General features: G+C 24.7%; 1 protein-coding gene across 1 annotated transcript; it reads right to left on the bottom strand.

Annotated features, from left to right (window-relative positions):
• Window positions 1–2,029: 2,029 nt before the first annotated feature.
• LOC145833134 (transcription initiation factor IIB-like) lies at window positions 2,030–8,726 on the bottom strand. The gene is made up of 9 exons (XM_082940336.1): window positions 8,679–8,726; window positions 7,108–7,206; window positions 6,819–6,897; window positions 6,323–6,433; window positions 5,676–5,788; window positions 4,409–4,540; window positions 3,898–4,005; window positions 3,482–3,653; window positions 2,030–2,163 (listed from the first exon to the last, which is right to left on the bottom strand). The coding sequence occupies exons 1-9, from the start codon at window positions 8,724–8,726 to the stop codon at window positions 2,030–2,032; spliced, it is 996 nt and encodes a 331-aa protein (XP_082796462.1).
• Window positions 8,727–24,222: the final 15,496 nt, after the last annotated feature.

The raw sequence follows: 24,222 nt of genomic DNA, 5'->3' as shown, positions 1-24,222 counted from the left end.
AGTCTTTATGGATAGTACAAAATCAAAAATTAAAATAAAAAAATCACAAAAACTTTTTATTTACTATAATATACTTTTTCATTGCATGAAAAAATAAGCAGACCAAAAAACAAACAAAAAGATTTTTTAAATTAAAATGGTTTATGTTAAATGACATTAAAAAAATTTTTCTGCACAATCAATTATTTCACATATTTATTAGTTTTCTAGGTTGTGTTTAAAATATTTACCGATTAAAACTTGATGCAATATAGTTGCAATAAATATCCTACGGAAATAGTGTTTTTGTAAACTTATTGGTTTTTCTTAATTTCACATAATTTTGTATATTTTATCACCTTAGAAATTTTCATATAATGGGTTTATTTCAATACTTCCTTTTATTTTATGAATAAATTTACATCTATAAAAATTTATAATTCATATATTTTTATTTATACTAAAGTGAACAATAGCAAGCTATTAAATTAATCACAATTTAGCCATGCAACTCGTCCGGCCCTAGCTTCATTTTCACATCAAGGAGAAAGTTCTTGTATATTAAGATTACAACTAGAAAGGAAACTTGCTGTAATAACAATAAGGCTTTAATTTCAAAAGTTTAAAACTATTATAAACCTAGATTATAAAGACATTATTATATTAAGCTAACTTAATCATATAGGTACTAGAACTTAGTTTAACATGTTATTTACGAAAAAATAAGAAAACGATACGTTTTTTATTATTTTTCGATGAATTAACTATATTATTTTTAATAAAAAAATCTTAAACTACAAATACATCATGAGTTAGTTATATTATTATTGAGGTCATATTAAGTTTTACTAACTCTGTTTGAAGTCTTAAGAGATATCTATAGATGTTTTTTCTTGGTCTTAGCACTCTTTAAAATTACAACAGCTAAATATAAATATGCATTAAATGGAAACTATAAGACTAATGATTTAGGTATCCTAAATGTAATGTTTTTATGGGAAGTATTTCTTAATTTATAAAGTTATCATTACGTTATAATAATTAATAAAACGCATCTATAAAAAACTGACTCTGGAGAAAAACTTTATACCAGAGTCATTTTGTTATAATAAAATAAAGAAAAAAATTTGATATTTTTCAAGTTTAATGCCAACAACCTTAGTCTATACTTTTGCATGCTGCTATAATTTGTTCAAAAAAATTTTGATGCGCGGTATAACTATTTGGTCTTTACTATCAACATTTTGAAACATTTTTACTTTTTCGAATAGGTCAAGTAGCAACTTAAAAGAATTATTAAGCATTTAGTTTTAAGTTTCCTTACAGCTTAATTATTTATCCACAACTTTTAAAAAGTTTTGAATCAATTATCTTTTAAGCGTCAAAAATTTTTTTTAATAAAATTATTTGAATATTTTTTTTTTAAATTTCGAAACTTAGAAAAAATTCTTTAATTGAACTCACAAGTAAAATGACCTGATCATTGAGTACATCCTATTTCTAGATCTATCCACTAAGCAAAAAAATTCTTTAGTTTAACTTGGTTTTACTGATCGAGCAGTATCTTTATAGTCTAAAAAAAGTCAAAAGTAGATAACACATACATAAAGTGTTAATAATAGATTTTAAATTGGAACCATTTACTTTTTATCTCAAATACCAACATAGTGTTTAAATTATACTTAATTCATATAAAATATAAGGTTTAAATTCATATAAAATCAATAGAATATTAAACTACAATTTGCTTAAATACTTTTTTATTTAAGATTTTACATGTTTTGTGTAACTACAATTAGTTTATACACTGCGTTTGGTTCAATATTAGATTCAGAAACATACTAATAATAAAACTTTACGACTTTGTTTATTAAAACGTGAATATCACGACTTTAGACGTTTATTCAAATAAAGTTTTTATCGTAGTACTTGTAGAGCAGTTCAAATTTGCTAAAAATAAAATAAAGACATCAAAAGTATACATATTAAACTGCACTTCAAATTGTTATTGCACTACAAAGTAAAAGGAACGAGATATTTTTTCTTTCGATCACAGCAGCATCAGTTTTCCAATTGAAGTAACAAATGCAAAGTCTGCAGGAAACAGCTGCTTTATGTGTCCTACGATTTCTCTGTAGGTTGCTCGGATTGTAGATTCGGCAACTCCGGCAATATCCCCAACTTCTGCATTAAATATACAAATAATATATATAAGTGATAAAAATTAAAAATAAATGGTAATGGGGTTAATGATCTTCTTAATGTTGCTCCTAAATAAATAAAAGTACTACAAGCTTATAAGCTAAACCTAAATAGTCTCAGTTAACTAGTTGCTTAAAGCAGTGGTGTTCATGGTGTTCTATGATAATATAAGGATGTTGAAATTTTTTTTTAAAGACGTTTATTTTATCCGTTGAAATCAAAAATGTTTATAAAATAAATTTACTGTTATTAACTTGTTAAATATTGATAAAAAACTCAAATCAAAAAATGTTGATCTTTAAAAATGATATATATTTTTTATGGTCTATTGTTCAAAGCTTTTAAAAGTTGAAGACCATTACTTGATGGAATGACTTAATTTAAAGCTATTTTAAGTTTCGGTAGTTTTATATTAAATGTCCTAGTAATTTATATAGTAGTTTATGTTACAGTTTAATTGAAAATAAAGAGGTCGACTACCGGTTTTTAGCAAATTTTCTCCGGGTTTTTTAAAGTACTTGTTTTTGGTCTATTTCAAATCTAAACTAAGTTTAAAGTAAAAAAAAATTGTTAAACAGTAAAAAAACATTGAAAATATGCTTTAAAGATGCTGTAACGCTAATTGAAATCTAAAACTTTGTTTACATGATAGGTTTTTTGTGTCGTATTGAAATTTCATTACTTAACATAAAAAAAAATCAAAATTTTAAGTTTTCTCTTTTTTTAGTAATATTAGTTGAAAATTACAGGCTCTTTCAGGTTTTATTTCCAAATATTTCAAATTCCTGTTACTTTAAAATTTTTATAGCCTACACTATTAAATTCGAGGTTTTACTAGGATTCCAGATAAATTGGCTACCCTGAATAAATCACAATTTTGTAAATGACAGTTGTAAGATACAACCTTGTTTTTATTAAAGCTTGTAAGTTTATAAAATTGGCTTAAGAAAACATTCAAACTTTTAAAGTTTACTTTAAGAAAATAGATTCTTAAAACGACTAATACTAAATATCAAAGTCTGTAAAAAAGGGCAATTCTAACTTATTTATAATATTAAATTTTAAGCCTCTATTATTTCAAAAAAAGTTTTAAAACAAGAACAGTTTCAATTAAGTAAAGAATAACTAAATCAATGGGTTTTGTAAGTTTTTTTAGTGCATAAATACTAATGTACTAGCTGTATTAAAAACCACTTTCAAACTATCTTAGTTTTCATAAAAAATATGAAGCCAATATAACATGCCTGATGAAAAATTAAGTCAACATTTTTTTATGGAAACCAGCTTAACAATTACAAACCTTTTTGAGACTTATTGTGTCCTGATGCTTGAGCCACAAGGAAAATAGCAGCAGCAAGAACCGACAGAGGGGTGCGGTTACGAACCAAGTTCTTTTCAGTCGCGTTACCAGCTACCGTCTTCACAACATGCCTCAGTTTAAACGGCAATCCCAGTTTGCCACAGAAACGGTCCTGAATAAATGTTTCTAATAATATTTGCTTGCAGACTGAATGATAGAAAACTAAAAAAAAACATTCGAAATTTAAGTTTGCCCATTATTCCACAAATGTAGTTCTTAACGAAAAAAAAAAAAAAATTTTACATATTTTAATGGTTTTTTTGTTTAAAAATTTAGTTTTAGTTATAAAGTTTTTAGATCAGTACTGTTTAAATCTGAATAATTTCTTTATTTCTTAATTAATTAAGTTTACTCACTGCATAATCGAAGGTATTTGTAGAATTAACTTTAGTTTTTATGTTCCGACAAATCTGTTTGAACATTTTACTGATTTCCTTCTTGGATACCCGAGATATAGCTACTATCTGTTAGTTCGTTAAATATGATAATTTTATTCGTTGTAATTAATAGCACTAAAAGCGGTTTGTTTGTCTTTGTGTAGTGTAAAACAGCAATACAAAGTTTGTAAAAACTAGTTTTGTATTACCACCTTAAAAAGGACAAATAAAAGGTAAAATCTACTTAAATATATTTAGTGTTCATAGCTATACTGTTAGAATTACATTTTGAACAAACACAGATTTATTCATAAAGTTTATATAAGAAATAGCGATTTCTCTGAAATACTATGCAACGCACTATCATATTTTGTATATTATAAAGTTTGAATAAACATTCAAAAGATTACCTTTTTAAAAATGTGTGGTTTATCCAAAACCACAATACATCAGCAAGCTTAATAACAAAATTAAATATTTAACGCATCACCTCTTTGATAGTGCGTGGTACATTCTTCTGCCTGCATGCGATGTACAGGCAAGCAGCAGCTATGGAGTCATTCCTCTTTCCTCTCATTGTTTTTGACTCGTGAACTTCCTTGAACAGCTTGTTTGCTGCTTCCTAAAACATTTTTTTCACTTTTATATTGTAACAGTTTGCTTAGATCAGGGTTTCCGAGAGCGGGGTAGAAGTCAAATGTGCACAAAGGGTCTCTTTTGCACGAAGACATTTTTTTAAGGATTAAATTATTTACTTGTTTGTATAATTTTATTTTTTTAATAATTTCTATTTTTTTATTATATCTATTACCCCTAACCCTTACCCTGGGTCGATGATTTTTTTATGTGTCTCGTTTGTTTTATTTTATTTATTATTAGTTATATTTTTAATCATTATTTTGACTATCCTTGTTACTCTTAGCCCTTACCCTCAGTCGGTAACCTTTAAATTAGTTTTTTTTTCTTGTTTTTACATAATGTGTTTTATATATTTTTACTCGCGTGCAAAATGATCCTTCGCGCACATTTGACCCGTTTTCCTAAAATGGGCCATTACAGAAATTTAGGGGCAATTAGCAGCCATAAAGACACAAAGGGGCCATATGGTCATAGCTTGAAATTTGGTTAAAGCCAGCGAAAAAAAAGTCCTAGACGTTTTTAAATTTATACTAGATAAATTGAAAAAAAAAGAAATTACAGAGGTCTAAATTTTCACGCATTTTTATTGGTAGTTTTTGAGAATTGCAGTTGGAGGGAACTATAGCTTACTTTATTTTATTAAATGGGGCCATTTTAAAAAAAAGTTTGGTAAACCCTTGCTAGATTAATAATATTTGTCATTGTAGCACACATGTATCATTGTTCTTATTTTGTATCACTAGCTGCTTGTTTAGTATTATACTGTTTTAAGTTTGCCCTTACTATGAATATTAAAGTGCGTTTATTACAGTTTTGAAATTATTTTGCCTTTTTTATACTAAACGTTATTTAGTGACCTACTTGCCCTATGAAAAACATGCGGTGTAATCTAGTTTAAAGTATTTAAATCAAGTCTGTTTTAACATGCATAAATCTTGCTAACATCGCATTTTTGCTAATAAACTGATAATTAAAACTTAAAAGTTGTGTTGAACCTTGATCTCTGCAGTTATATACTTTTGCAAATTAAAGTTGAGTTAAATTTTCACAAGCCATGTTCTAAAACATTTATATTTATCAAACGGCCTGAAAAAAATGTTTAAAAATTGCTAAACTACCTTGATCTCAGTAGTAATACTGATTCTGTCGCACATGGACGCTATTTCTCTGAATGCATTTATGAGCACTCTGTCATTACTAGACACTGTTCTTCTGTTGTTCTTAGAAAATCCTGTAGAAAATAAAGTGATACTTAGATATACAACAATCTTTTGAGGGTAAAAAAATTTATATTTAAAGAAAATATCATTTATTTACAATGAATTATAGTATTAGCTATAAGTAGTTTTCTGGTATTTCAAATTTTCACCTAACTTGTAAAATTGTACAATTCACCTAACCACAGTATTTAAAGCTTATAATAATTAATATTTGATAACTTGCTTATAAGTTTGATTTATTACCATTATAAAAACTAAAACTAGTCTGTGTTTCTCGGTTAAACATTAGCTTTTAAAAATTGCAATATTAGGAGAGGCTCTTACAAGCAGAATTTTTATTATACAGAAAAATTTTAGTTGACTAACATACAATATATTTAATTTGTTTTATTTTACGATCATTTTTCAAAAAGTCAAGAACATGCAAAACATTTTATATATAAACATACCATAAAAATGCACAATTAACTATAATAGCTGTTAAACTAAAATAAGCAAAAAAAAAAACTACTACCTTCTTAAAAATTTATAATAAAAAATAAAACCTGAAGCACCGGGATCTCCAGGAGTTACTTCAATGACTGTGGAGAGATCGCTTCCTCCCAGAAGGGGATTTCCCCTATCTCCAACACGGGACATGTCCTGTATAGAATTAGCTAGTAAATGAGTAGTTTACAAGTTAAAGACAGCTTAACTAATAATTAGCAGCCCAATTTGTATGATTTTTAAATATAATTTTTCAGAGATTTGTAGTTTTTAATCACTGACGAGCTATGTGAACGCAACTTAATAACAAAAAGTATATGTAGCCAGTTGCTGTTAACTTGCATATTTCAAATATTTCATAACTTAACTTATGTCAATGTAATTTTGAAAATTGTTTTCAAAAAAATCAAATATGTTTAAGAAATTATAAATATTGGAAACGTATAGTAATATATTTTTAAATAAAAAGTATCTAATTCTAAAACTAAAACATAACGGGCAAACACCAAATAAATCAAATAATTGATACCACCTTGTTTTTGGTAGCATTTTTACCGTCCTTGGAAAACGTTCTCCACTCAACACCCACGTCAACAGTCCTGTCGCCAACAACGAGACCGCATTCAGGACAAACCTGTAATATACACGATATACATATTATAAAAAAATATTAATAAAAAGACACACTTATAAAAACCACTTTTTTGAATACCATAAAAACATGCTGTATAAAAATAAGACACCTGTAACATTAACTTTTTTATGTAACATAAAAAGAGTATCTATATTTGATATAGTATATAAAAGTAAGAGAGATTAAGAATAATAATAAAAAATTAAATACCATATCTCCAGCTCGATAGTCTTCAATCAGAGCGGCTTCCGGATGATCAGGACAGCAAATTTGTTTTAAATGAGACATTTTGTTTTTGTATAAAATTTTCTAAGAATAGGCATTTAGATTGACATTCAAATCATTTAAAAAATAGTATATCAAATAAAAACCTTTAAATATTTCCCTAAGTAAACTATAGTTTAAGATAAAGGGTTATTTAAAAAATAGTAGTAGAAACAGAATACATTTAAAGCTGTTAAGCTCCATTTTTTATATTAAACTTAGTCTTAAAAAATATAACAAACTATTCACAAGATGCTATTAAGGATAAGTAATAGGTACGTTAATTAACAAAATATATTTCGAAACTTCTTCAAGTATTAAGCTATTTTTAACTTGTACTACTAATTGTTTGTGCTTTCAATGTATTTTCGATTAAATTAACACCATGTTATTAATTTCAGGTTTGGTTCAAGTTTGTTAAAGTGATGTTAATACTATATTTATGTCAATCATTGTATCGTATTTCACCATTTATTACATTTACAGGTTGTGTATAATGTAAACTATATAACTTTTATAATAAGTTTTTTTTAGAGCAATCAGTATAAACTGTAAAAAAAAATTAATGTTTTAGTTAAAAATAGAAACTTATTTTCTTTAGAATATACAAAAAAAAAAATTTCAATGTAACAACTAAGAGCTATATATAAATGATAATAACTAACTAATTTTAACAAATATATATATATATATATATATATATATATGTTACGAGGGTGCACGACTATTCAAATTCGGACAACTCAAATTCTGACAATTCAAATTCTTAATAAAAAAATTGAAACGACTATAAATAAAAAAGTAATGTGTATTTGTCTAAAAAAAATGCATATGTAAATCTTACCAATATACACAGGCAATTTTTTTCTTTTCGCAAAATATTTAAGATTTAAAAAAAAAATAAATGTGGCTTGTAGATATTAATAAGATCTACATACACGTTTTTTTTTTTTTTAAATTAATATAACTTATTGAGATATAGTCTTTTAAATATTTTTAAAGAATTTGAATTGTCTGAATTCAGTTGTCCAAATTTGAATTGCTATGTAACCATGTTACAAAATTGCAATATAAATCAAACTTTTTTTTTTTTATTATATTTTAAAGAATAGTATTTCTACCACTATCATTAATGACAAAATTTATGTATGAAAGAAGCAAAATAAATATAAATTATAAATTATAAAAAAAGAAAGTACTTATACTTTTGCACAAAACTGTTTTTCTAACAACAATGAAAATTTCTGTCCTGAATTTAGTTTAAATTCTAGTAAGTGTCTAAAAAGTGTTTTTAATTTTACAAGCTTTTTGATTGGTTTAAACGAATTTTACTAATTTAAGTTAAATGTAAATCTCAGATGTTTTTCCTTTGTTACTTTTTTTAAGAGCATGATTAGTAATTAGCAAACTATACATTGATAAAAGCTGCTACATTAAATGAAGTAACACCCTGAGTGGCCAAAGAATGATTTTTTTTTAAATTTTCTTTTGTTTTGATTAGAAGAATACTGAGCTACAAGCTTTTGATCTAAAGCAGGGTTTCCCAAACTTGGCAAAGTGGCCATTTTGGGGGCCATACAGAAGTTTTGTAGGCCACGAGTAGCAAAGAGGCTAAAGGGGGGCCATGAGGCCTTAATTTGAAACTTTGCAATAGTTTTTCTTATTTCTTTAAGTTATTTTGAAAAAAAGCTTTGGAAACCCGGATTTAAAGTGACTCTTTTTTAGTAAACAGCTTCAATTAGTTTAGTTATAATTATGACAAGTATTTCTAATACTCATTTAAAAGTATTAAACACCAAAAACTATTTCAAAATTAGAGGCAAAACCCAAAAACAAGCCTGTGTTTTAAATTTTTAGTTTTTTTTATCAGCAAAAAATTATTAACTTAAAAATTTTTATAGTTATGCAAAATTAGATAACATTGAATAAAATGTTTATTTAAAAAGTATATTATTTTAGATACATATAAAAATAAGTAACTAAGACAGCTTTAAAGCAGAAATGTTCTAATGAAATTTTTTGACAGTCTTGAGCAGATTTTTAAGTCTGTGACTAAATTAAAAATTAAGTTTTAATTCGTTTATTGCAACTTTATATTTTGTTTTTGAATATAAATAAATAAATAATAAATTACCACTCGAGTAATAGCAACTTGAGACATTAAAAAAAAATTGTTTTTAAGGAATTCTAGTTGTTAATTTTTAAATCTACTAAGCCCTTGGTGAAAATTATTTAAATACTTAAATATAACTTTAACTTGTAAATAAGTAAGAGTTCAAATGAAAAGCTTTTAAGAAATACTTTAAACTGGTTTCAAGGTAGCAACTAGTATTTTAAAATTTCTTCCAAGCTTTGAAGTTCAAGCTTACTTGTCTTATTTTATTATAGATACTTATGGAAATTTCTTACTAACAGTATAATTAAACTAAAATAAGCTTGCGTTTTAAAATATTTACTTTGCAATCAGCAGTGAATTACTAACCTAAAAGATTATAGTCATGTCAGGTAAATAACATTAATATAATTCTAGAATAACTAGTTTTTTAATTTAGTATAAAAAAGAAACTAAAACAGCTCGAAGTGGATTCATTGAATTTTTTCATTAGTATTGTACAGGATTTAACAAGTGTGGCAACATTCAAAGTTTAAATTAAACTATTTAATTACAACTTTTTTTTGTTTTCAAGTTAAGTATAAATTTGAAAATTACTAATTATCATTAAAGCCTTTTATTCCTCCGTAAATAAGTTTATTACAATTACTTTTGTTGTGAATATTAGATCCCTTGGTCTGAAAGGCATCTTAAAATTTTGAAATAGCTTGAATTATTTATGAAGTTTTATTTTAAATACAAATTCTATTAAGAACTTCTTAATTTATTTTAAGGTGGCTACTAGTCTTTAAAATTTTATTTTAGGTTTTCTGATTTTTTTATTGAATTTTATAGTACATGTTTTCTTGTCTTGTTTAATTAAAAAGTTTTAAGATTGTATTTTAACTAGGTGTTTTAATTCAGTTTTAAATTTTACTATTTAACCTGAAAAAAAAATCTTCATATCTAAACAAAAACTAAAAACTACTAAATTTTCAGCAATTATTTTATGTAAAACAATAAAATAAAGATAAGGAAAGAAAATTGAAAAAAAAAAATTCAAAAAAATCCACCTATTTTTATTTGTTTTTTAATTAAATATAGTTTATTGATTACAAAACACATTTTGTTAAAAAACAAAAATAAAGGTGTTTTTTTTTGCTAAAAATTAAATTTTTCAACTTTTTTTAATCTTTATTTTATTGTTTTACATAAAAAAAATTGCTTTAAATTTAGAAGTTTTATGGTTTTTTGTTTAGTTATAAAGATTTTTTTCAGGTTGTTTTAGTTAAATTTTAATATTAGTTTTTTTTTTTGATAAAATATTCATTCTTTTTATTAAGTAACTTTAGATTATTTTATTATTTTCGGGACAATAGTAATTTATTAAGTTTTAAAATGCATTTTTTTTTACACCACAAAAACTATCATCATTTGAAATAAAGTATTTTTTTAAATGACTAGTTTAGAAATAAAGGAATAATAAACTATAGTTTTTTTGGTAAAAGATACAAGTTTATGATTGGTTTTTTAGAAACTCTTTCTAGATTTTCTGAATTTAACAAAAAAATTTTAAGTATAAGTTTTTTGGTCAATTTATTGTTTAAAGTTAATTTTAAGGTTAATAACTGTGTTAAGTACATAGTACAAAAACATTAAAAATTACTGTAAATTTATTTTAAATGTGTGTTTTATGAAAAAATGTTTGATGATTACAAAAAAAAATTTACATGATAGATTTTTTGTGGCAAATCTAAATTTTCATACTTTAAATGTAAAAGTTACTTAAACTTTTAGTTTTTTAAAAGACTTTTAGTGACTGTTGTTCAACATTTCAGGTTTTTCAAAACTTTTCAAATTCAAGGTTTTTCTAGGCTTAATTGTCAAGTTCCAGGTTTTTCCAGAATTCAGGATTTTTTACAACTATGAAAATATTCAACTCACTAAATAAAAACTGTATAAAAAAATATAACTAAGTTCGAGTTCCACACATGGAGAAAAAAAAACCCACTTGAAGAATTTAATTTCTTATACAAAGTAGTATCATTATCATTAAATATTTTTTTCTTAGAGTTAACAGGGTGTTAAACTCATTAGAATATTAATTATATTGAAAATTACTCCTACAAATTTTTCAGCTTTTTAAAATAGTTTTAGTTTTAGCATATTAACACAATAATATTTTCTTTATAATTAATAACTTTTAAAACAAAAACATGATTAATTGAGTTAACTCTAGAACAGTTGATTTTCAAACATTTCTTTATCTAAGTTATAAAAAAAAAATTTTACCAAACTTGATCAGTGTATACAGAAAGTTTTTTCTACTTCAACTGTTCTACTGAATGAAATTATTAGTAATGAATTTCTTTATGATTTTCAAGTTTATATACAATTTTTTTTCTACGTATTCAGTGTTCATAAACTTTGATAATTTTCTCGTAACCAGAGCTTATTAGTTCTTAGTTAGTTTTAATATGTAGCCACTCTGAAGTCAAAAATAAGTTATTAAAACTAAAACTATGTAAACTTTTAATTTTACAGTGAACTATAAAAAAATATATTATAAGTTTTTTTTTATTTGATGGTTCAACTTAGTAATTCAAAAATAAAGGTTATAAAGTATAACAAAAAGCTTTTAACTTGTCTTTTTGTTAAATTTGAGCTCTATTATAGTTAAACACATTTATTCCCTTCAAAAAACTATTATTTTGAAGTTTCTAATTTGTTAAATGTCATGATTTAAACTAAAACTTTATAAATGTGTCTAAATTATCACATAAAAAATGAACTTAAAGTAGAATTTAAGATCGATTATTAATTGTTTAAAAAAGTATATGTTAGTAAAATATACTAAATTCATTTCAAAAAGTAGTTGCTTTCTATTTTTTGCACATGTATTAATTTATACAACTAAATGTTTAAAATCAAAAACAAACACTGTTTATCTAAACTTATTCATTTATATAATTATTAATTTTTTTTTCTAGATTCAATAGAATAAACTTCTTGAGATAAAGTTAAAACAAATAAATTAAGATCAGTAAATTTAAAACCAAAACCTATTTGGTATATTTAATAGTTATTTTTAAAAATATATGAAAAGATGTTGACAATATAGTTGTATTATGTATAAAATTATTTAAAATTTTATTTATTATTTAAAACTATATTTAATTACTTATTCATACTTTTACTTTAAAAATAAATTCTCTAGCAAAAAAATTAGTAAAAACTTATTATTTTTGCTTAAGTGTCTTGTAAACAACTAAATACAAAAAGTACTGTATTATAAAACAAATAAAATGTATGCTACCTTACATAAAAAGACTGAAAACATCCATTTTATAGTTTATATTTGTATTAACTATAAAACTTTAGATTTCACAAAGATTTTATATATTTTAGTAGGAATTTAAAGTTTTATTGCTCTTATACTTATTATTTATTTTATTTTTAAAAAGTAATTTAAATTTAAAAATTAAGCAATGTAATAATAAGTATAAAGAACTTATAACTACTTATAATCTACACTAACAATTTAAATATTAAAGCAATTTAAAGCATTACAGTCTAAAATAATACAGAAAGTATTAGTTTAATGTTTTTTTAACTGTTTAACAACAAAACAAAGCGAATTTTGGATCTAAAAAAAATCGAATGTTATTGAGGCTTAATAGATTTGTTTTCTAAATGAAAATAGTTTATGTTATTTGTCAAGATAGCATTAAAATTTATTAAATATTTGTTTCTTATTTTTCAGTTCAAAGTTTAGTTAGTACTGTAGAAAATTTTCAAACTGTAAGAGTCTTAAAGGTTTTGAATCAATAAAATGTTGTTTATATTTTTAAAAAGTTATAATCACTGAAATACTATGCAGTCTTAACTAAGTTGCTGAAGTATGAAAAGATTAGTGTTTTTTTTTTTTTAAATCGTTTTTTTTTTCTTTCGTTTGTTATGTAGGTAAACGAACAAACTTTTTTTTATTTCACAACTCTCATTTTGCAAAAAAAAAATCACATGTTTATTTTAGTATTTGTTACACATTCAAATGACAAAATGTAAGTTGAAAAATAAACTTTTCTGAAAAACGCTCAATTTTTTTAATTTTATATATAAATATACATATTTGTAATACTAGTCTAAGATTTATTTTTAAAACTTAGTCAGTGAAACTTCATTAGTTTAATCTTTTTTTTTTTGTTTTTGATAATTAAACTAATTTTTTACCTCTCTTCATATTTCTTGATAATCTTTAATAAATTAAATTAAACTTTTTCTTAAAAATTTATTGAGTTTTAGTTATACTAAAGAAAGTTTTTTTATCTTTAGCTTACAATAGTTTTAAAAAAACAGCTATTAAGTTTTTGAATATTATAGGATTCAATTTTAAAGTTATTCAAGTATTTCATATTTTTTTATTTTCTAATTAGTGGTATAACAGGTTTAAAAATTTTTTAATTTTTAATTTATATGATTCAAAGAAAACAAAAATCAATACTATTTTCTGCATTAATTTGAATTAAATTTATTAAAGTTCAAGTTTCCAAAAACTTTAAAAAAAGTTTTTTTTATTAACATTATTAAGGGTGCTAGCAAATATCATACATATTTTAAAGTTGATCTTATCGAGATAGCAGTTTCTATCATAACTATACATTTTAAACTACTTTTCTAAAAATTTAAAGGCTACTTAAATTAACCAAGAATATTTTTTTAAATATAATTTGAGCTTATCATTTTTTTTAAAGATTTCCTTAATGCTCTTACTTGTTCATTAAACTTCAAGAAAATACAAAGTTTGCCTTACTAAAATTATAAGAAAGTCTAGTATTCTCTTATTTTGGTTATAAAAATTGTTTTAATGTCAACAGCAAGAAAATTAAGAGAGTTTTAAGAGGCTTATCTTCTCTTAGTTTTAGTTTATTATTAAAGATTTATAACTTCTCTTTCATTCCGACTTTTGGGTAGCTGAGTTATAAACAATATTTAAATTATAAATTTTAAAGTTTTAAATGTGCATTAAGTTTTAACTTGTGTTATTATTTTTTATTAGTATATGTTAAATTAATTATATATTCAAGTTAGCAAAGTTAATTTAAGTTAATATTAAAGTTTTAAAGTATAAATTAAAAAGAAAATAATGTATTTATTTAAGCTTAACTGGATAATAAACAAAAAAAAAGATGTCTTAAACAATAGAACTGATATCTTTTGTTATAACTAATTACGGCTTTCAATCAAATGTAGTAAAAATAATTATCTATATCAAAGTAGAATTACTATATGTTTTAGTTTTAAGAAAACAAAAAAAAGATCTCAACTACTAGAGGAAAAATAATGAATTTGTTTCTCAATGAATTATATTTTGCAAATTCAGTTTTGGTCAAATGCCTCATCAGGGCTTAAACAAAATCTAAAAAGGTATGTAACAGTCATGGAAAATAGCATTTGAAATATTTTAGTGAATTTTTAAGATCAATATAACAGCAATAACAATAAAAAAAGCTGTAAGTAACTTTATATTTTCTTCTTTAATTTATAGAATTACAATGTTAATAAATATATAACAATGTACATAACAATCTAACATATATAAATAGATATAATAATATATGACATATAACAATAATATATATATATATATATTCATTTATAATATATAAAAAAACAACTAGTTTTCAAATCGTTTACTTAGTTTCGATGCTTTATGCATCTCCTCAGAACGAATAAAGAACAAAGTAAGATTTTTAAAGAATAAAACAAAAAACACATTGTAGATATATATATATATATATATAACAACAAAGTAAAATTATAAGAATCTGGTTGCATTAAATCGAACTCCCAAGTACTTTAAAACTAGTAATTCTATTTTGATGTATTTTAAAATCATAAGTTAACATTTTTGAAATATTTGTGCGAAATTAGAAAGTTCAGGATTGTTTTAAACTTATTAAAATTTAAGCTGACATAGGCTTGTTTCTTTGCAAAGCAAAGCTAAAACTAGTAAGGCTATTTTTAACAAATTATTCAAAGATAGCTTAAAGAAGTATTTTCAATTATTACTTAATTTAATTTATTCTTATATACTCAGTCTAGTTTAGGGATTTTAAAGCTAAATTTTATTATCTTATGTAATTAAAGTTAACATCTTAAGATGTGAAACTTACTTAAGATAAGTTTATATAAATCAAAATAAGATTAGTTGAAAGTTTCAAAAACATGGTTGCCATGTTTTTGTAGTTTGTCTAATTTTTGAAAAACTATTTGCCAGTTGAGTAACTATTAAACTGCCTCCAAACAACAGACTAGGAGTTTTAGTTTTTTTTCTTTTAAGTATTAAAAGATTTTAAAATATTTCAGATCAAAATATACTTGTTTATATATTTAAAGTTTTTCTATATTATTACAAGTTTTTATATTTATAGTTTCTATTTTTATGTAAACCAACTTAGTTTTTATTATGTATATGAATACATTTTTAACTTAACCTAAAACCCTAAACGAATGTATGCTAATTTTACATGATTAATTTATGTGTTTACCTATTCAACATTTATTTTTAGTATTTTAATTATAAATTACATTTTTTCTATGTACAAAGTCCTGTTGTTTTATTAAACAAATTAATTGTGGCTAAATCAAGTCTGATTTTGCTTCAACAAGTGTCAACATTGATGAAAAATATAAATACTTTATGTAGTTGCCAAGCACTTAAAAAGTATTTAATAACTTTCTAACAACTACTAATTAGAATATTATACAGGTATAATTAAAAATAGAACAATATCTCATCATATGACATTAAATATGATCATTGTAGCTTAAACATCTAGAAGTAACAAATTAGTATTTGAAGTTGCTTATTGAAAAATAAAATTCAAATAAGTTGTTGTAATGGAAATAAATAATAATGTTTTTTTTGCCCAACTGTTTAAGGTTATAATACTAGGTTTCAAGGTTTAAATATAATAAAAGCATTGACATTGTGGGAATTTCTATTAACTTCAGTTTAATTTATCTTATTAACATTTTAAATTTGTGAAACTAATTATACTTTTCAAGTTATGCGTGGGGTATAAATATAACTTTTATATTAAACATAATTTAGTGATTGTCTGCTATTTTTATGTTGGATTAAGTTTTTGTTATCAATGATTGTACGATGTATACTTTCAGAAGTTTAGGTAAAATTTGGAAAAAAAATATGAACAACGCGCAACTAAAACTAAATCCCTCCTCAACTAGTGAAGAAACTACCAGAATTCAGGTTTATTTTTGGAGTTTAAACTATACACGTATATCGCATTGGGAATATTAATGCGTTTTTTGTTGGCTTACTCTATAATACTAAGATATTTACATTTTCAAGTTGGTTAAACTTTTCATAAAAACAGTTATAAAGTTTAGAAGTAAGAACAATTTTTCAAGTTAATGAATTATTTAGACGCTGATAACATTTAGGCGTGTCACAACAACATATCATTTGAATATGCACAAAATCAAATTCTAACATTTAAACCTCCACAGATATTCTGTCTCGATGGAACTAAGCTCGTAAAAACCTTCAAATCCTCAGAGCCCCTGTCTGCAGTCCGCTTCTACCTGAAGATGCGCAACAAGGAGGGAACCTGCTTCTCCACCCAGTTTCCCACCAGGAAGTTCACCGGGAAGGACTTCGGCTCCTCGTTGAAGGATCTGGGTCTCGTTCCCAGGGCGAAGCTGCACGTGACGATGACAGCCACTCCCAGTCTAAAAGCCGTAGTTGGAAACAACTTGAAGTGAGTGTTGTTTTCAGTTTCTAATACTGAAACAAAATTGTTACAGGAATGGTAAAGTTATTTAAGCTTTATGTTCTTAAGTATAGGTTCACTTAAAGTGTTTATACCCGTATTAAATTGAAATGAGTGTTATAGTTTATCTGAGTCTGATTAATAATTTCACTGTTATTGCAAAAAAAAAAAAAATTAATTAAGGCAGTTAGACAGTTTAAAACACTTTCATGATAATCCAATTTTAAATGCCTTTAAATTCTTAAGTATAGGCTCGTTTACAAGTGTTTCTAGATTTTACTTACAACTAAAGTCAGTGCAATAAACTTTACATGATTTCGTTAATCAAAACTTTTTTTATTAAAAAAAATTATGCTACCATTTCAATTACACATTTTAACTGAATTTTTTCTTTAACATCTAATCTAATGGTTAAAAGTCAATTAGATTTATAAAAAATAATTAAGTGACCAGATTTTGAGGACTATTTTTAAATTAAAAACGCTGTTGTACGTCTAATTAGGGTGCACTACTATTTAAATACGAACAATTCAAATTCTTAAAAAAATTGAAGGGCCACAACTAAAAAAGTAATGTATGTTAGTCAAATATAAGAAAAAATACATATGTAGGTCCTATAACTATCTACAAGCCATTATTTTTCTTTTTGCAAAACGTTAAATATTCTCTGAGATACGGCTTAAATAAATTAAAAACATAACTATTTTTAGTATTTTTTTAAGATCTTACAAAGTGTTAAGATTTAGGAAAATAGAAAAGTGGCTAGTAAATTTTATTTAGATCTAATTATGATTTTTTATCAAACTTAAATTACTTTTTTGAGATACTGTCTTTTAAATATGTTTTTGAGAATTAGAATTATCTGAATTTGAATTGCCCGAGTTTGAATTGTCATGTAACCGTCTAATTGATAAGATAGTATGCGCTATAACTAAAAATAATAATATAGTTTACTAAAAAAAAACTCTCATCAGCACTGAAGCGGAACTCCGCCAGAAGAACCATCAGAAAGCTCTCGACGACATCAAGCGGAAGAAGCAGCAGGAGAAGGAGGCCAAAGAGAGGGCGCTGGAGATGTTCGAGGAAGACAGGAAGGAGAAGAGGAGGAGGGACGAGCAGAAGAAGCTGATCCAGAAGGAGATGCAGGGGAGCGTGTCGGTGAGGAAGGAGGAGAAGCCGGGACAGGATCAGACCAGGATCGCGGTGAGTTGAACTTAGATTAAAATTTCAAGTTTTGTTATAATTATGTTTGCATATGACATTCTTTGATGTTTAACCTTACTTTGATAAAAATTCCGATAAATGTTTCTGGATTAGTTAGTTGACAAGTACTGAGTTGAAGTAAGCAGATAAATAATAAATAATTATGTTTGCACACTTTAATGTATAACTCTGCTTTAAATAAGATTCCGATAAATGTTTCAAGATTAATTAATTGACTAGTACAGAAATATATTTAAAGCCATTTATTAACTATCAGTTTTATGGTTAAACTAATAAATATATTATTGATGTTTTTTAGTAGCTGAATTTTATTATCCGTACTGGAATTTTTTTGTTTCTAAGATAACATAGTATGTTAATATGTAGCACTAGCCTTTTTTTTACATTAGACATTAACATAATTAACAGGCGAAATTTTAAACCTAATTCGATAACCAATAACTAATAATATTTTAAAAAAATATAACAAGCACAACCGCAAACAAACTAAGCGATCAATTTTCCAGGTCAGTGATTTAAACGGTAGGAGGTACGTGAAAACATTCTCCTCGAGCGAAAACTTGCACGCCGTGGAAGAATTTTTGAAGAAGAGCCGCGAAGAAGCATCTCAGCAAGCAGAACAAGGCCCTTCTCAACCAAAAAGGATGAGAAAGTCTGTGGACCTCAGTCTGCAACAGTTGAAAGAAAAGATAATTAGTCAGCAGGATAAGCGGTAAGAATTTACATAATTTTAAGATTTATACATATTTAATTAGTTAATGTGGTAAATTAAACACCCCAAAAACAAATTAATTACCTTAATTAAAGCATAATTTATTAAAATTAATATAAATATTTATTTTGGTAAGGAGCAAACTATTTTAGTGAGTTTAAATTTACATGGATATAAGTATTTTACCATTATTAATTCAGCTAATCTAATACTTATTTTAGTAATTATAAAACATTGCGGTAAATGAAATAGACTAGCTAAAAAAGAACCTAACAAAATTATATAGATACCAATTCTTAAAGTTTTAATGATTCTATTAAAGAGCTTATATAATTTGTATAATATAGATATTTATAGTTTACTATATTCTTCTTATGCAAAATCGAAGAGGCCAGGACTTTGATGATAGTGACTCTGATCCCGAACCTGAAAACGCAGAAAGTTCTGATTCAGAGGAACCGGAACCTGAAGCACCAAGATTCAAGGAGGGACCCGTTGGTTTCAAGACTTTGTACCCGAGGAAAGAGTTCAGACCCGCAGATTTTCACCGTTCCTTGGAGGAACACGGTTTGTTGAAAATTTACGAGTTTTAATCATTTAGTAAGATAAAAGCCTTATTGTTACTGTATTTATAATTTTAACCACTTTTTGAAAAAAAATATTTAGAAAAGCATTGACGTTTTCTTGTTGCAAGTTTAGATTTACATACTGTGTTTAACGCTTTTATCATGTTTATTTTGAATATAATTGGTTTTTAATTATGAACTATTTTAACTAACCATATAGTAATCAAAATCATAGTTATACACTAAAATATTACTTCCATAAATTTTGCTACTGAACAAACCTTTTTTTGAAACTAATTGCTAAATTTAAACAATGAGTAATAACTTTATCAAAAATTCAACGAATCAATAGAATTATATTTATACTTATTAGGTTTGTTTCCAAACGCAATGCTTTATGTGTTTATCTGTGAGGAGGAAAAATAATTTATTGCTTACATGCTAGCAATAGTCCGTTTGTTTGATTATATTGCAATTAATTTTGGTTTAAAAATATTTGTTAATTGTTAAGCTTTTGTTATGTTGTATGAAATGTCTTGTGTTTTTTATAAAATGTCTTCAATAAACAATAAAAATTTAAATTCAATTTATAGTTGAACACCGCTAAGTTCTTGCATTTATAATTAAAGTAGTACGTTTATTGGAATACTTAGTATACTTGAGTAAAAGTTAAATCTATATAACGTATAAGAGAATTGCAAATCACGTATTAAATATTATAGGTTTCATTTTTTTTTAATTGATTACTATTAAACATTTTATTTAATTGATACTTTAAAGTAAAACTTTCATTGATATTCAAAAGTTTTTTTTTATGATTATTAAACTATGGTTTGTATAGTAATTATGTAGTAACTATAATCACTTTTAAGTTGAATGGTGTAGCGATTCAAGCTACCTTGTTATAAATATAAAAAGATACTGAAGTTGCTTAAGTTTAAGTTATAGGTTAGTAGATATTAAACATTACTATTATAAATATTTAATAAGTCAAGAATTTAGAAAAATAAAATGTGTTTTAAAGATGAAACAACAGTTAGCTTAATTTTTATAAGTACTTCATTATTTTAAGTAGCAACTGTTGATAAAAAACATTTTATTTTTTTGCTTAGTACGTTTTTTAGCTAAACTTACGTTGCTGCTAGGGGTTTTTTTTTTGGCCGTATGTTTGAAATCTAACAAAAGTTTTTATCTATTTTAAGGTTTTCTAACCTGTTGTACTATCTTTTATCTATAACACATTTGAACATGAAATGATGGAAAGAAACTACAAGCAATTCTTTTAAAATATAAAAGTATAATAAAATAATCTCAACTTTGTTTAGAAGTATCAAATGCTTTGGAAAACTAAAACAGCCTTAATATTTGTTCAAAATTTTTTTTTTCACAGTTATCTAAAGTTTAATAAGTTACTTATAGAAAAACTTACTCTTCCATTAAATTAACTTAACACCATTTAATATAAGATTTCATGATTTAGATATAATATCTAGTTAGTAATTTTTTTTAATTGAAATTCTACTACCTAATATTCTATTTACCTTTCTGTTAAATAAAAATCAGCGTATGTTTTTACATTTAGGTTTTGTAATCAGTATAAAACATAACTTAATGATTTATCACCTAGTTCTTTTATTTGTAGTAGAATCAGTACATTTCTCGGTATAACTTCAGAGTTTTAAAAGCAAAACTAAATATTTTTCATTAAACAAAAAAAATAACAATGATAGTTTCGATGTTTGTGTATAAAAGAAAATAATTATAAGAATGGTCAGTATAGTTAAACAAAAAACTGTATTATGAAGGAAAACCAATCAATCATAACAAACTGGACATTTAACCTTAAAAGTTTATTAAACTCGTAAGACCTATTTGAACATTGATTGATGATTTTTTCATTTATATTTCCGCATGAATAGCTTGTTTTTGTATTACTTTTTGTTGTAGTACATATAGTATGCTATAAGGTTATGACATAACTGTTTTATTGATACTTGAAGAGATTCTATCTGTCGAAACAATTATCGTTGAGAAAACAGATACTTGCCCTTTGTTTAGATTACTGAGAATGCCTAAATCTGTTTAGTTTTTAGATGTCAACAATAAATCAACAACTAAAGTAATATAAAAAACAATAATCGACTGATAGCTATTTTAGCATTTACATTAAAAAACACAATCACAACAAATTAAAAGTATTAAAAATTCTAATATAATCTTTGCTTGTTTTAAAATATTTAGGACTAATATGTTAAAAAGATGTCACCTCTAATATTTCAAAAAGAGTTTCTTAGCTTTTGATTCCTAAGCGTTTTAAATAAAAAAAATATCTTTTAAACAGCGTACGAAATTGTAAAATGTTATAAAACTCAAACAGAATGTTTTTGAACTAAAAGTTAATTTTTATATTTAAACTTACTTCAACTCGTTTAGCTTTAATTTTGTACCTAGTTATTCCTTTCGAACCATATTGTCAAAGACATTATATACTCCTATTTTGTTTCTACTTGAATTAAGGTGTTAACAAACAAGAGTGTTTGACGCAAGACGCATTTCCAGCTCGATAAAAGCTTGCGTAAAACATAAAATTTTGTCTTTACTTTTGTACTTTAAAATGTGCTCTAAATATTAGTTTTAGTAGCAATTACAATTATTAATTAGTTGTAAAACAATTACTTCATTGATTTTTTTTTTCATGATTTTTTTTTCATCGTGAAAATTAAGTTTGTTTATTAAATGTTTTAAATTTAAGCAGCCTCCAACACATTTTTTTTTCAAGTATGAAATTCCAAAAAAAAACATTCCAGCAGTTCTAATTGGCCTACTTTAAACTTTGCCTACTTTTAACATTAATATGAGTTATAGTTTTAAATTGTTTTTGTATAAAACCAACTTAAGTTAGCATACATTTAAAAACATGAAAATATTTAAACTACCTTTTTTAATGAATCAGTATAATTGTACCAAATTCCTTGCTTAGAGTGTTATAGTTTTTTTGACTGTTTAAATATACTTTATATGTATAGCATTTATGCTTGTAATTATTGTTAATTTTGTATATAACAAGTACATAGTGATACAATGAATATACATATATATAACGAATATTTGATAATCTGAAGTATAGTTTATTACCAAGTAGTTTTAACTGAAAAAGTTAACAGACAACTTTCACTCTACAGTGAGCACCAAACATTCTTAAAACTTTTAATGACTTTTTGATATTTGTGAAAAACCGTAAAACTTCTCTTCCTTCTTTTTAGGCGATACTTGAGGGGCAGCTTTCTTTTGTTTCTTCTTTTTTGGTTGAGGATTTTTTGGTTGACTAAATAAAAATAATATGCGTAAAAGAATTTATCTAATAAACACAAAACTTATGAATCATTTTTAATCATTTTACACTGGACATCAAATAAAAATCAATGTACCGATTTAGTTTGTAATTTACAAAGTACACACTAAATAAAATTACCAAGACTGTTCGAAGTTTTGCTTTAAGTGTCAATTAATAGCCATAAAATAAGGTAAAGCACAGTGTAAAATATAATTAAACGTAAAAATCTTCGGTCTGCAAGCAACTTTGTTTTTGGGAAAGTTAGCTTACAACTTATAAAGTTTTGCCTGCCTCTGCTATAAAAGCATGTTAAAAAATGAAGAAAGAATTATTTTTTTTACTAATATTCATATAAAACAAATAAGAGAACTTACAAGGAGCCAGCCGCATGTTTTTGAGTTGTTACTTCTTTGTCAACAGTTACGTGAAGTTTTGCTTGAGGAACCAAACCTATAAATTATAATTATTATTACAAATTTTATCTGATTTTTCAGTGCATTTTGAAGATTCTGAATTTTTAGCTAATAATAAGTAATTATTGAATTTAAGCATAGTTAGATTTATTTTTTAAATCAGTTAATAGTGGCTTTGCTACTTATCTTTTAAAACATTTTTCATCTTAGTTCCTATAAAACAAATATTACTCAATATTTTCCAAATTAATCAAAACTACTCTGAGCAAGCCATGAAGATAACCAGGCTACTTTAATTAATTACTTAACAAAAAAAAATCCAAACTTTTTAACGTTTTTAAATATAGTAATGCAGAAATTTAGTACATTAACTTTAAGACTACTTTACAAATTTCAACATATTTAAGCAATAGTTAGAGTGGTGAGAACTAATTTTCATATTAACATACATTATTTATTCATAAATTTTTCAACACTTTTACCTAATTCTTTCAAAGTACTGTCAAAGTCATTTTCAGTGAACTTTTTTGTCGGGTACTGGGTACTGAAACAAGCACCTTCTTTGCTCTTAACCTTCAAATAATCGCGTACTGCTGATAATTTTGTATCACATTTGAAATTCTTTATCAGCTTTGTTCCATCAATGCAAAAAATCTGTTTACATGTTGATAACACATTTAACTTTTTTGAAGCTTTTACTTTTGTTTTTATATTCCATTTGGTTACATACATAGCATCGTTTTTTTAAATACTATACTTTCAAAAATTTAACTTTAAACTTAATATGTAGAAAACTAACAGCAGTTTTTATTTTAAGTCAATATTATTGTTCAAAACACTATTTAAACGGTTTATTATTTTTTTAAATAATTAAACTTCAAACTTATAAAAATAACAAAACTTCAATTTTTAAAAAGCTGTAAA

This window comes from Thalia democratica, chromosome 4 (genome assembly GCF_965202585.1).
Source record: "Thalia democratica chromosome 4, ktThaDemo2.hap1.1, whole genome shotgun sequence".
NCBI lineage: Eukaryota > Metazoa > Chordata > Thaliacea > Salpida > Salpidae > Thalia > Thalia democratica.
The sequence above is the reverse complement of the archived record's forward strand: the minus strand, read 5'-3'. Positions and strand labels throughout refer to the sequence as shown.

Bases quoted from the DNA above. Each gene is read 5' to 3' on its own strand.
- LOC145833134 (XM_082940336.1), bottom strand. From the start codon at position 8,726: ATGGCCACTTTGCCAAGTTTGGGAAACCCTGCTTTAGATCAAAAGCTT. The intron at 6,898-7,107 runs GTATTTAATTTT...TGTATATTACAG, and splicing joins ACTATCGAGCTGGAGATATG to GTTTGTCCTGAATGCGGTCT. The intron at 6,434-6,818 runs GTAAAAATGCTA...CTCATTTACTAG, and splicing joins GAGAACGTTTTCCAAGGACG to CTAATTCTATACAGGACATG.